This window comes from Anser anser (assembly GCF_964211835.1).
Source record: "Anser anser genome assembly, chromosome: 16".
Lineage (NCBI taxonomy): Eukaryota > Metazoa > Chordata > Aves > Anseriformes > Anatidae > Anser > Anser anser.
The window spans coordinates 15,091,643-15,105,659 of NC_139737.1; the positions used below are offsets into that span (position 1 = coordinate 15,091,643).

The window sequence follows — 14,017 nt, forward strand, 5'->3', positions numbered from 1 at the left end:
AAAAGGAGGAAGGTCACAACCCCTGAGAAGCCTAATTTTGTCGGACTCTCCTTGCTTGTCTCCATCAGCAAGCTGGAGATAACCAAACTCCATCCCCTACAGCTTTCCAAAGCCTGAATAAAAGCTGGGTCAAGTTTCCAAATCTAAAATATAGCATGGAACCTAAGAGCCATCTATCCTGTAACCTTAAGAGCCATCTCAGGGCACCTTTGTCAAGGTAAGTGGGGAGAGTGCTGCAGCAGAGCAAAGAAACGTGCAAGTGTTTGGGGTGCACTCTCTGAAGGAAGCAGGAAGCAGCAGGCATGTCAGCTTGGTTCAAAACACCACAGAAGCAACAAGCAACACCCAGAGTCTGCATCACATGAGGCCCCGAGTCAGCATCAGTGGGGAGCAGGACAGCCAGAAAAGCATGGAGCATGCTAGGTATCGGCACAGCCAGCATGGCTCTGAAAACGTTTGGATTACAGGTGACCAGCCTGATCTCACACCAACAGGAATACACAAGGATTTCCCAGAGAGGCCAAAACTGCAGCCATGGAGGAGGCTACCTCTCAGTAGGCTGAAGAGGATGTATGAGCTGGGTCCACAGCTCAGTCCCTGGAAAAGGGATGTCTCTGGGGAGAGAAATATAGCCCTGGGAAGCAAGAATACAACAGCTGTGAGAGGCAGCAGCAGAAGCTGGATGGAGGCAGAAGCTTGGGATAAGACTAGGTGACTAGCTGAGGCTCTGAAAACCCTTTAAAGCACCAGGAGAGAAAAAGGGGTACAAATAACTGAAGTTCCAGAGGTTCCAGGGAAGAACTGGACTTGGAATAGAAGGATCTTGTTCACAGTTGGCAGAAGGAACAGCAGTTGAAGCAGTCTCTTTCCTTCAGGGACTCATCTTTTCTCAGCTGAGCTGAGGGGCAGGGTCTCCAGCTGCTCTGGTCCCACTTGTGTTTTTCTGCCCAGTCTGACCCAGGCAAAAACTAACCCATCAAAAACGAAAGCTCTTGGATTTTGGTTGGACTAGGTCATCATCTTGGGCACTGCTGTTAGCACAAGGGAAGAGGCAGCTGAGCAAAGGGTTGGGGCCACAGAGCAGCTCTGACCTTATGACAGTGTAAGTGCCCCAGCTCAGTCCCTCCAAAGCACCGCCAGCTGCCAATCGGTCAGCCTGGCCCCCTCTCCCTTTGCCAGCATGAACATTCCCACAGTGAGCTGCAGCAGGCTAAAAATCAACTTGGAAACGCTCAGCTTCCACCTGGGCTCGTGGTCACTGCACCGTGTCACCGTGGGGGTGACTCATATTGCCCACAGGAAGGACAAACAGAGGTGCAGCACTTTGCAGGGCTGCCAGCAGCACCAAGCTCTGTCTGCCTCTACCTCTCCTCCAGCCCTGCCCTGGCACCCAACCCTGGCCGTCCAGAGCTCGCCGAACTGTGCCTCGCACTGTGTGGGCAGGAAACAGCTCCTTTTCTGCTTGTGTTCACTTTCTGCCAGCACAAAGGGCTAGTGAGCCCCGGCACGAGGGTGGGAGGGGAGCAGGAGCCATGGAGCAGAGGGGCAGGCAGGCATCAAAGACACTTATGCTGCTACAGACCACCAGTAAGACTTCATGTTTAACCCAAAAGCTGCCGGGGCACAGTGCTGGAAGGAGATGAAATGTCAAGTCCTGCACACACTACTCAGTCCCAGGGAGGTGTTGTTAAGCCTCCCTCTCCCCATTTAGGTACTCAGCAGGTCCTCAGGTCCCCCAGCCCACCCCAAGCACTTAAGGACCTTCATAGAGCCACTTCATGGGGGTGAAGTGGCTGCACCCCTGCACAGACAGGGCTCCAAGCAGCACCTTGTTCTCCTCATCAGCCCCAGATCCACCTGGAAAGCTCCAGAGGTTTCCTACAAAGCCTTTCTGAATGCTTGTGGGCCTTTGCACCTGCTCAGATGAGTGATGGAGCGGTGCCCATCCCCAGGCTGCCCATAAAGGACTTACAGTGGTGATGCTGTGGTTCCTGTCCACAAGAGCCTCCCGGAGGATCAGCCTCCCAGATGTCATCAGGTGCTGGAGGCTGAGGACAAGGGTACCAAGAAGCCTGTAACAAAATCACAGGCTGCAGCAACGTTATGCACAGCATCAGTGCTTTCATCCTGGGGGAGGAGAGCACCCTCATGCTCTGCAGCCAGCTGAGAAGCAGAGGCTTTACACACAGAAATACATCACCAGGAAATAAGCTCAGGACTGCAGGTATGTCCACGGCAAGTCAGGCCACAATCCACCCAGCCCAAAGGGACTTCTTGCTGGGGAAGGACCATCCCTGCTCCCTGCAAGTGGTGATAATGTGTGTGGAGTTTGGCAGCCTCCTGTCTGGAGCCCACTCTTATTTTCTCCTCTAGCTCCCCGTGGCAGCTGTGCCAGCAGCTGAGCTAAGCCCAGCATGAAACAGAGCTTCCCACTGCCTTCAGAGCCATTGGAGTGCATCACAGCCCACCCAGAATGCAGATAGGAGCAATCACCCCCAGTCACCCCCAGACCTCCCCCATGTCCCCTCTCACCTCCTCTTCTCCAAGATGCAGAGCCTGCCTCCTCTCTTCCCTGGAGGAAGGAGCCTCTCACCGATACAGCAGCAGAACAAGACTTTCCCTTCTGTTCTTCTACCCTCTTTCTACTTCTGAGCATCCCAGAGCACTGACCAAATGCTCTTAAACTGTAATCTCTGTCACCCACCATTACTCTGCCCACCAGCATGGATAGATGATGCCAATCCAGGTGTTTCCCATTGGACTTCTTTGCTCAGCACCATCAGGACTGAGTGACTTGTCACTGTTTATCAGTTTGTCCTAAAGCAGTTTCTATTGACATTTCAGTCGGAGACAATTCCTCTGATCTATCTCCCATAAGGAAAGCATCCAGTAAACAGTGGCACAAAATTCAGTCAAATTTTCTGCTCTGGCTTTAAGTGTCTTGCATGTGCTGTACTCATCTGTTTCCTCCACACAGTCTCTGGCAGGTTTGTGATGGCTTTGAAAAGCTTTGTATCATCAGCTATCTCTAGAAAGTTGGCCCTGCTGATTTGCTTTCAGTTCTTACGTTTAACTTACTAGAGCTGGCACCCTGCCCTGCATCCTCACACACTTCACATGATGCAGGATGTGCCTCTGCTCCCTCACTTGCTCCACCACCGCTACTCCATCTGTCACCTCTGCTCTCCAGGTTTCCCTTAAGTGTTTTACAACTGCTGGTATAGCTGCTGAGTTTGCAGCATTGTCTAGCCCACCTAGAGGCATTTTATATTCTGGCTGATCCTTTAAATTTAAATAGCTTGTCTTCTTAAAAGTTAAACCCTATTGTCACAGGCTTAGGGCTTTTCCCTATGGACAGAGACACTGAATTTGGGTGCAGCACGGTTCCAGTGTGGTTCTACAGGGTAAGAGCAGGTCCCCACTGGTGCAGTCCCTGCCCTTACAACTCCTCTGCTGCTGGCTTGGCTGGTAGAGCCCTACTTCACATTCATCCTACCTGGGGGGCTGACCTGGACCTTTAGGGAGTCTAATAATTTAACTGTTACAGCAAATAACATTCTTATTTGACTTTGTACACACAGCACTGCTGCTGCATCAGAACAACCAGCTTCATCCCTCTTCTATAAACTGTATCCTGTTTGTCTTCCTCCCATCAATTCCAAGAAATCCTTTCTAATCCCATTTAAAGTCCAGTACACTTCTTCCCCCACCTCTGCTGGTCACCAACAACTAAAGGACCTACCTGTTACTGAAAACCTTGCTGCAGTTGTAAACCTTAATGGAGAGCACCTCTCCCACGATGAGCTTCCCATAGTGAGGCCAGCGAAACAGCTGCAAGCAAACAGTGCACAGTGAATCTCCTCAGCTCGCGCTGCTTCTGCAGCACTGGGAGGTGCAGCGCAGATAATGGATAAAGTTGAATTGTCAGTGACATGAATTTCCCCCCAGTATCGAAGATCATGATGGAGCTAACAGGAGGGAGATGAAAACTGGGACCTTCCCCAAGCACCTGAGTCCCTGCAGGGCCAGAGCAGGCTCATGGCACTGGGAAGCTGTGAGCTGAGCTCTCTGAAAGGTAAGGGGCTTCTGCTCAGTTTTATATTAGAAAGATCAGTCCCTGCAGCCACCTGGAAGATGTGGCAAAGCCAGCCTTGGACAGGGCAAGGTCCAAAGAGGTCCAAAGAGCCACCCCAAGCCTCCCAGCTCCTGCTGAGAGGAAGGCAGCTTCTGCCCACGTCTGCAAAGCATTTCCCACCCTACTGGAAGCAGTCAGGACCAGAGCCAATTCCCCTATCCCCTTGTTTTATATGCACCAACTTTCAGCTAAGGACATCCCAGAACTTAGCTGCTCCCAGGGATGCCACACCATGTCCCTCCCTCTGCTGCCATCTGTCACTGCCTCCATTTGAAGCCTCCAGCACATGAGGGAGGTGGACAGGGGGTGACAGGCGGGCAGGGAGCCACCAAGCGCAGGCACGCTGCGAAGATGCGCAAGGCTGTGATTCGCCCCACTCCCAAACTGGCCAGCTGGCGGCTGGTGAGAGGGACAGGTCCCTGCTGCCCTGAGTCCTGCTCCTACCCACCCCGTGGCTTGGTGCCGACTGGGCTCACTGATCTGAAAATCTGTTGCTGGGGGGCTCATTTCTGCAAGAGCAGCCAGGCTTTCCAAAAGGCAGATTAGGTTAATTCCATGCACGTTACAGATTGCCCCAGTTGTTGGTGCCTCAGGCAACACAGAGGCATCCAGATGGGACAGGAGATGAAAGACAGGACTCTCCTGCAAGTCCTGACAGCCAGGCATCACAGGCTCCAGAATGGGACAGTGAAGATGGGCACAGGGAGGAAGGCTTCCCATCCTACCCTGAGATGCACACCCCATCCTCACTTGCCTCCTGCCCCACCAGGCATTGACCAAGGGTCCACCTTGTCCTGGTCCCTGTCCCTACCCCAGTGCCCACTGCCCTGGTCCTCACCAGATGACAGCGCACTCACCTCCCCAAACACGGCCTCTGCGCCGCAGCGGATTTTCCTCGTCTTCTGGGTGAAACCTTGGGAAGGAGATAGAATGCTTGGGCTCTGCCAGACCCAGCAGGGCCCTGCTCTCCCGCAGGGATGATAGCCCCCAGCCATGCCTCCCTCCCCGCCCATTGGGCCCACCTCGGAAGCTGAGCTGCACCTGCCGCTCGCCGTGGCCTGGCAGGTGGGAGAGCCGCCGGACACCAACACTGAGCGCCATGGAGCCGCCAGCCAGCAGCGCTGCCCCGCTCGGCCTGCTCCACCCGGTGTGACTCAGCCCCGCCTCGTCCGGCCGGTTCGGCCGCCGCTCCCTGTCCCTGCTCACCAGACACCTCTGGGCTGGCACTTGGCAGGCAATGGCTCCCGGCTGTCGCAGAGCCAGGTAGAGGGGAGCACTTGGCCATGTGGCGCTTGGGGGCTTGCTTTGCAGTAGCCAGGCCTCGATGGCATCATCCTTGCGCCCTGCAGCCACTCCAACAGGATGGGGAACACAGCCCAGGAAACCCCTGCAATGGGAGGCCATCTCAGCCACACCTCACAACAGGCATGGTGCCGCAGCAGGGACAAGGGCTTCCTCCAAAGCTGGAGGACACCGGCCTCAGTGCACTGCTGGTGGCGGAGCAACACGGTGAGGATGGAGCTCAGATCTGCCCCTGGACAGGCACCCAGGACCTCTGGAAGTGGAGCCCCAGCCCCACTTGCCCCCCCAGCCTGATGGCTTCCATAGCACAAATCACAGCTGCAGCAGTCAGAACCCTCCACAGCAAACTGGGAGGGTGGGGAATGGGAGCCACCTGGGACAGGTCATGGCCCACCAACCCCGAGTGGCTGCAGTCCCTGCTGTGTTTCCACTGTGGCCAGGCTCAGCTGCAGCTCACAGCTCACCTGTGCAAGAACTCATAAATGAGAGATGCTGGAGCCCAGGCACAGGCCAGATCAAAGTAATTGTGTTATCATGAGTTCAGCAGGGCTTTGCAAATATTTCTTCCTCCTGAGGGTCTCCCACTCAGGACCCTGTGCCAAAACACCTGTCTCTATGCCTGCCATACAGGGCACGTTGCACAGGGTCAGGGCAGTTAATTCAGCTCCACGAACACCGAGGAGCGACTGAATCATGCCTGGGCAATGTTGGGCTGCTCCAGAGCCAGCCCTGCGGCTACCTACCTTATCTTCACCTTATCCAACAGCTTACTCAAGAGCCAGGAAAGAGGTGCTGATGGCGGTGGAAATGAGCTGTGGCAGACAAGGATACTGCTTCACAGCATGGCAACGAAGCACAGCAGGTGGGCAGTGTTTGGCACCACCTTTGAGAACCCAAATGAATGAACTATTCACTCTAAGGCAGCAGCACAGAAAGCTGAATGCACCGACTCCTTAACCCAGTTGTGGCTGGAGGGGTAGAGGGGATGTCATTCAGATTGTTGAAGCAGACATTCAGGCCACCAAAGAGTGCTGCTGATGGACAAATGTGGTACTCACTCAAAGGAGATCACAAGTCATCATCTCCTCAGAGAGTTTGTGTGGCTTCCTTACCCCTTAGAGCCTGATCTGCACCAGGAGGAAGCTCTGTACGGGCAGCATGGCATACTCTGACCTGAAGTGTCATGAGTATTATTGCCAGGTGTTCTAGAAGTAAGAGGAACACTCCCTGATGATCTCCCACATAAATAACTTTCCATTTATACAAAGCCCCGAGGCTAAAATACCTTTGGTGACAGAAAGTGCCCAGGTGCTTCCTCTATGGCCAAGGCTGGGGTAAGCAGACTTCTGAGGTGTTCTGAAGGTCCTCAGGCCCCAAAAGGCTCTTCATGCAATCACAACTCTGAGCCTGTCACGGGACAGTGAACTACCCTTGTGCCCGCAGCAAGATCCTGCTGCTTTTGCCCCTTCAGTAGAGGCTGTGAGAGGGGCCCTGGCCAGCAAAGAACGTGTCATCCTCCAATGGATATCTCAAAACTAAGAAACACAAATCAAGCTCCTCTCTTGATGACAAGGATAGTGCACCTACAGATGAAGGCATAGGCTTTACTAAATTGGAGGTAGGTCTGCAGCTGTCCTTTTTTTCTGGATAGAGCAGCACGTCCAGAAGGTAGCATAGCCCTTGAAGGGGCAGCTCCTCAGAGTGGGACTCTTGCCTGAAAATAGTCCAAAAGGCAAGGGTGGAATGGCTCTCAAGTCCAGATCAATCATGGAGAATGGGTGGCAGCAGTTCTGGAGAGCAAGGTGCCCCCTGTGCCATACCTCTCAGCTGAATGTAGCTTGTCTGCACATAGGAACAGCTCGTGAACAAGAGTCCAACAGGACACAGCCTGAACAAGCTGATGGCGGACATAAAACCAAAGAGGGATGTGGGATGGTAGAGAGTGCACTGTCACAGGGTGAGAACAGCACAGCCTCCTGGGGAAGGAAACCTGAGCTCTTATCTGCCTTGAGTAACAGTCATGCTGCAAGCCTGCATTCCAGCTACGCCCAGGGCGGCACAAGGCACAAAGCATCCCAGCCTCCACTTTGTCTAGAACAGGAGCCCTAGGGAGAGTCAAGAATGAGAGAAACCAGTCAGAACCATGCCATCCTGCCTTAGCAGCTTCCAAGTTTGACCCTCCTGTGGCTTTTCATCTCAGCGCAGAGCCAAGCGGCTCTTCTCCTCCTCCAGTGACAGGCTTCCGTCCTGTTGCTCATTCACGTTTCAGCCACTTTCCTGCAGGTAAGCAGCATCTCCGCCTCCAAAAGGAGGAAGTTCCTCACAACAGCCTCTACCACGTCTTGGATTTTTCCTCTCCCAAAAGGGGAAAGTCACCCCTATCATCAAGTCCAGCATCTGCAGTCACCTCAGCTAGCTAAGGAACAGATTTTCCAAGCTCCCTTCATAGCCATTGAATACAGACAGATGCTAGGAAGGATTCTTTTTCCTCCATTTGAGTGGAAACTTACATTTAAAAAGGAGAGGCAAAATGCATTTCTCACTATGCATTCTGATGTCTCAGAGCTCATATTCTGCCTCTAAAGGCTGGAGGAAAGACACAACATGCTCATAACTTCTTGCCAAAGAAAACATTAAATTGAAACCAAGGACTATGCAATGCCACTGGTATTACTTGGGCCAAAGGACTGCTGAAATTTCGGAATTACTGCTGTAAGCCTCCTTTAAAGAAAAACATTTAAAAAAAGGCAAGAAAAGGCACACTCATGTATACACATACCAGACTCAGATTTGCTTGTACACCTAAGAGTGAAGGAGAGCTCTGCCTACAGGTTGTAATAGGCTGAAAACACAAGTAGAGAACCACAGGGCAGTTTCTGAGATGACTTGGCAGTTTTCCTTCCTCTCTTCCATGCTTTTAACACATTTCAGTTTATGCAGCCACTCAACTAGAAAGATTGCAGGCTAGAGGATGGACTGTTTCAGGCGAGACAGTCCAGCTTCCTCTAGAGCGAGGAAGCTGCTGCTGCCTATAGAAACTGGAAGAATACATCGTGGTCAACACTACGTTTGAATGAAAAACTAACAAATTTTCTTTGCTGAGTAGTGGTCCTAGACCTGCTGCCCCTCAAGCACAAGCTATAAATTAGTTAGCTGGCGAATATGATCCATAATGACTAGTCTAGTTGAAGATACAGATTCACACCACAGTTCTGCTTTCACACATTTGTAACCTACCAATTTCATAGGCTGAATCACCACGACAGTCTTCCAATTTCTTCTCACAATTTCCTGGTGTGTGCAGTAGAATAGACAAATTCTTTCATAATTTCACAGTAAAGAAACAGCTCATCTCACTGCAGGACAGGGCTGCAGGATATACATTCAGCAGTCTTAGTGATTAACAGGTAACAAAACTAATGATACAGATAACTTGCTCTGCTTTGCAGCTGCTCATGCCCAACCTAGGCTGAACGACCAAGGCTAATACTATAGCAAAGATCTTCCTTAAACCACACATCAACATTGCTGGAAAACAAAAGAAAAATCCCAGAAAGGAAATGAGACCAGACATGTCTGTAAATGACAGCACATTATTTATTTATGAAACTGAAAGTGATGACAACTTGTAGTGCAATGACAAGTCCAACTTCCTTTATCTCCACAGAAGCAATTTTTGCTAATACAAAAGTGTGATTAAAAAATAAGATGATTGCAAAGTATGGTAACTGAAATTTAAAAATAAAACTTTACATATAAAAAATATACTGGCACCTTATGAAGGCACAAGAGGAACTACCTCAGGCATCTAGCCAACCGACTTTCTTACCAACCAATACGGATGGGACCCCATTTCCAAGGCAGCTTGATAGAATAAAAAAACTATCAAGGAACACAAAGACAGTAAGTATCATTACTGTATATATAATTGTCCTAATGAACATTGAAGCAGTGTTGGGTGAGCAGTTCAGTGCACGTGCCCACTCTAGCACCAAGCAGCAGACGGGCCGTGCCAAGTGCTGATACGTGGTATGATGTATCACTATTCCAAGGCAGAAAACCAACAAGGTTTATTTTTCTTTGACCAGAACTGCCAGCAGCTGCATTTCTTCCTTATTTACATTTCTTGCAGTTAGGAACAGGAAAGATCAAAGATACAGAGTACAAGCAGGTAAGAGTATTAGTGTGAATGGTACGATCTTAAGGCACAGAGTATGCAAGGGAAGAGTGTGAGTGCAGACAGCTCTCTTCACCACAGTGATACATATGGCTAGGATGATGATGCAATCTACATCTTCTTCGTTTCCAGCAGTTTCACAGGTGGCCACCCCTGCAATTTATAGTATGAAACCAGCTGCTTTGGCACTTCAGCCAGAACCATCTGGGAAAGAGCTTCCCGGGGAGCCTGCAAGGAACAGTGAGAATAAATCAAAGATACTGCAGGGAATGGAATTACCAGCCCAGTGACATACTCTCTTACAGAATTCAGACTGCAGCCCCCACCTGCCAGGCAAGCAAGGTTGAGAAGACAGCACAATCTGCTTTTCGTCCATGTCTCACTCCCTCTGGTTCAGTCTTGCTGCAGTCTTAGGAGCACTTCCAGTCAGTCTCAGCGAGTACTCTTGCTAAAAATCACTTGTTCCCACCCCTGCATTGCTCCGACCCTAAACCCAGACTCACACAGCCTTCATATGGCCTTGATCTGGGTGGGACACTGCCCCAGTCACTAGCAATTTGTCTTATTTTGGGTTTCCATTTAACTCCATTCTTCAACCTCATTGACTGCATAACATGCACGAACACTAGTGCCCCATCAGAAAAAGTAGGGAGGAGCTGGGGAACGATAGGACTGCTTTCAACAGCAGGAAAGATTCCATCTCAGCTTAAATCGCTCATGGGACTCAACAACAGAGACTGAGACAAAATGATCTCACTTTCTTGACTAAATGTTTGCATCCCAGGAGAGAAAACACCTCCTTTACTCCTTGTAACACTGCAATAGCCAATAGGTAGTAACAATACAATGAGAACTCTTTAGGAAAAGCTGCAATAGAGTTATGAGGCACACAGTTTTGAATCCAGAAGCAAATATATCTCAACTCTCACAAGAAACAGTTTGGACAGTGCTTTGACCATACACTTTGCTGCCTTCATACATTGCAACATTAATAAGCTGCCTAGACAAATGCTAATTTTTTGGATGTAATAACTGCACATACGTTGGCAGCAGAATTCTTACGAAGTTAAAAACAACTTACATTTTTGAACCGCTGGAAAGGCACAAACTGAACAATGTCTCGTGCAGCTGGCTCTCCTGTTAGGGATTTCAGGATGCCATTGTCCCCATCAAGAAACTCCATTGCTTTGAAATCAGCTTCACCAACTCCAACGATAATGATGGACATCGGCAGCTTAGATGCATTAACAATTGCTTGCCTGGTTTGATCCAGATCAGTGATCTCTCCATCTGTGATGATCAGCAAGATAAAATATTGCTAAAAAAACACCAGAAAATACTCAGTTAGGGAGTACAACATCAAAGCTCACATAACTGAAAGCAAATGAAGCAATTTCTTACTCTAAAAAAGCAAGCAGATTGTGCAGTGGATAAGACAAGAACAGAACATTAAATGAACTTTTGTTTATTCCCATTTTTTCTTATGCAAACCACCTTTCCTTGTACACTTCAGGGAAATCCTCTGCATTAGATAAAAGATACAGGCTTACATTCAATTTATAAAGAACAATTATACCAGTTGCCAGAATATACTAGCAATGATCAAAGTAATCCTAAATCAACAAAGGTGCATAAAAAACTCACTGATGGGTGCTGCTTTATTCACTGACATCTCAAAAAGGATAAAATACATTATTCAATATCTGTTTGTAACTCAAAAAAAAATTATTTTTTAGTTATCAGTAATTTAAATAAGTATTAGAAATCTGAACATACAGCAGTGACAAACGTCATGACGTGACGACACTCTAGAAATGACAGAAGGGGAAGAACACAGGAGCTTAAGAAAAATAGGAAGATTTCCCCCAACTGTTTGAATAGCTAAAAAACACCCTCAAAAATATAAGAAATGGCTCTCCCTAGACCAAGCACCCCACAGTGTGGGAAATTAATTTGATGTATGCACAAACTTATGTAGAACTCAAAATCCTTGTACAGCTAAGACCATGAAGTATCAGAGTGAACATCAACATTCCTTCTAATTGGGTGGTCAAAAATGGAATCAGTTAAATACATCAGGAAATACGATCCCTTCATCCTTAAGTACAATAAAGTTTTAAGATATGGAGTTGAATTTTAACAGCAGTCATGGCCATGCAAGCACACAAATGAGACATGCAATGCAACTGCAGACGTAGTACGGATGTTCTGCAACACGGTTAGCATACTGATTTGCCAATCCTCACACTACTTTGGTAACATGGCCCTCTAGATATTTTGATTCTGCATGCAAACACGGTGGGACAAATAGTCGAGCCCTCTGCCATTTCTTAGGTGGTCTTTGTATACATGCTCAAGTGAAAAATTGTTTGGAATAAAATACACAGGGCCGCTTTATACTGTGTGCGTTCCCTACAGGTGATGGAGTCTGGCAAGAGAGGTTAGGGTGAAGCAACTGCTGACAAAGTCCAATTGGTCTAAAAGCCAACACGGGACCCCTGCATACTTCACTGGTACAGGTTCACATATGAACCAAGGGAGTAGCAACAACCTCTTTGGAAGCTGGTAAGACAGGACCAAACTTGAGATCCTGAGGAAGAAGAATGCATCACTTTACCGTACAATTCTATCCAATAGTGAACACAGGAAACAGAAACATCGCCCATTTGCAGGGAAGGGCACGGACTCACAGAAGCAGTTCCTTGTTGCGCCGAGTGTGCAGCAAACCTTGCCACGTGGTTTATAATAGGAGAGAAGTTGGTTGGCCCATAGAGTCGTATCTGAGGAAGGATCTGGCGGTAGGCATCAACTATTCCTTGGATCCCTGTAACACAAGGAATGCAAGCTGCCAAAAGAGCCTCACAATTTCTCCAGTAATTATTCTATAAGCATTACTGAATAGTGAAGCAAAACGATAATCACTCACACACAGCTGTGAACTCCTAAAGGACAAATAAATAGCAGGATAGCAGCGAATATACAAAGCAAAGGTCTAAAACCAGTGGACATCTGCACAGACAAGATTTCCAGATTTCTTCACCATTCTGTATTCTTTACATTATTCTTTATGCTTACAACATAATAAAGTTCATGGAAGTTGGTGGAAAAATAATCTAGTGAAGGCATGCTTATGACCTTGTCCTTTCTACTCTGTCATCCAGTTTCTCTTGTTTAATTGCTTACTATCTAACTAGACAACAAGGTCAGAAACTGTCTGGAACAGTTAACTGCTTATTTTCCTCTTGTGCACAGTGACACCTGGATTTAAACATTTCTGTAAGAGAAACAGTAACCTCTAAGGTTTTTCCCCTGCAAGAAGCTTTTCTTGGGTTAACTAGACTTCTTTTTTTTTTTTTTAATAAATGTGATTTTAAATGGTACATATTCTTGTGTAGGGCAATTTAGATGGATCCCCATATTAACTTGTATTGATGTACTTTCATTTACTGCTGCTGCTCATCTTGTCCACCACACGTGTTTTAGTGCTTTACCTCTGAAGTATTGCACAGGAACCATCACAGAGCAAAGGCACAGATTCCAGTGAAGCAGACAACACAGAACTGATGAAGGAAACACTTGGATTTTAACACTGATTGTCAGATTCCATTCTCTCTTGGCCTTAGACTGGAGAGAAAAACTAAACTGAGGAAAAAATGTTCATTCAAGAAAAATTCTGCAGCGCTCCATGCTGAGAGAGTCCTTAGTCCCAGGAGTTCTTAATCTGTTTTACAGACCAGCCATTGAGATCAGCTGAAACAACTACTGCAAAAGAAGACGGCTTTAAAGAAAATAATATTTTGAGACAACCCTTTAAAAGATAACATTCAAACATATTCACATTGCTGAAGAAGTAACCACAATCTCTAACAGACTCAGCAGATGGTTGCTTTGAAAGTGTGACTAACAGACACATTGCTGATCTGAATTCACTACCACCTGTAACATAACAAAAGTAACCAAGTCGCAGCAACAAAAATTTCCGCACAGACTGACAGAATAACAGAATGGTTAAGCTGGAAGGGACCTCTGGAGATCATCTGGTCAATGCTCTGGTCATCTGGTCACCTCTCCCTGCTCAAGCAGGGACACCCAGAGCAGATTGCCCAACAGCCATGTCCAGCTTGTTTCTGAAGATCTCCAAGACACGAGATTCCTCAGCCTCTCTGGGGAACCTGTTCCATTTCTCAGTCACCCACACAGCCCAGGAATGATTCCTGATGTTTAGAACCTCCTGTGTTCCAGTTTGTGCCCATTGCCTCTTGTCCTGTCCTTGAGTACCACTGAAAAGAGCCAGGCGCCATCCCCTTTGCACCCTTCCCCTCAGGTAGTTACAGGCATCTGTGAGATCCCCCTGACCCCTCTCTTCTCCAGCCTGAACTGTCTCAGCTCTCTCAATCATAGAA

General features: G+C 48.2%; 2 protein-coding genes across 10 annotated transcripts in view; both read right to left on the reverse strand.

The window, feature by feature from the left end:
• LOC310882600 (fer-1-like protein 4) overlaps positions 1 to 5,769 on the reverse strand; it is a 39,808-nt gene extending 34,039 nt beyond the window's left edge. For 2 of the 6 annotated variants that reach the window (XR_014573041.1, XM_083801558.1), the window contains exons 1-4: positions 5,158 to 5,769; positions 4,993 to 5,048; positions 3,743 to 3,831; positions 1,973 to 2,072 (exon numbers count right to left, since the gene is read on the reverse strand). Coding sequence is in view for 3 of the 6 variants with exons in the window: in XM_083801558.1 (XP_083657684.1) it covers positions 1,973 to 2,072; positions 3,743 to 3,831; positions 4,993 to 5,048; positions 5,158 to 5,539 (627 nt within the window). In the remaining 3 variants the exon portion in view is untranslated. Of the gene's footprint in view, positions 1 to 1,972; positions 2,073 to 3,742; positions 3,832 to 4,992; positions 5,049 to 5,157 lie in introns of those variants that run through there. The other 4 variants (XR_014573042.1, XM_083801555.1, XM_083801557.1 and 1 more) reach the window with 4 other exon arrangements.
• A 3,247-nt stretch (positions 5,770 to 9,016) lies between these two features.
• Positions 9,017 to 14,017, reverse strand: part of CPNE1 (copine 1) — a 41,730-nt gene continuing 36,729 nt past the window's right edge. For all 4 annotated transcript variants that reach the window (XM_083801260.1, XM_083801259.1, XM_083801261.1 and 1 more), the window contains 3 exons: positions 12,305 to 12,438; positions 10,696 to 10,932; positions 9,017 to 9,842 (listed from right to left, as the gene is read on the reverse strand). In XM_083801260.1, the coding sequence (XP_083657386.1) occupies positions 9,726 to 9,842; positions 10,696 to 10,932; positions 12,305 to 12,438 (488 nt within the window). In that variant the 3' untranslated portion in view covers positions 9,017 to 9,725. The remainder of the gene's footprint in view (positions 9,843 to 10,695; positions 10,933 to 12,304; positions 12,439 to 14,017) is intronic.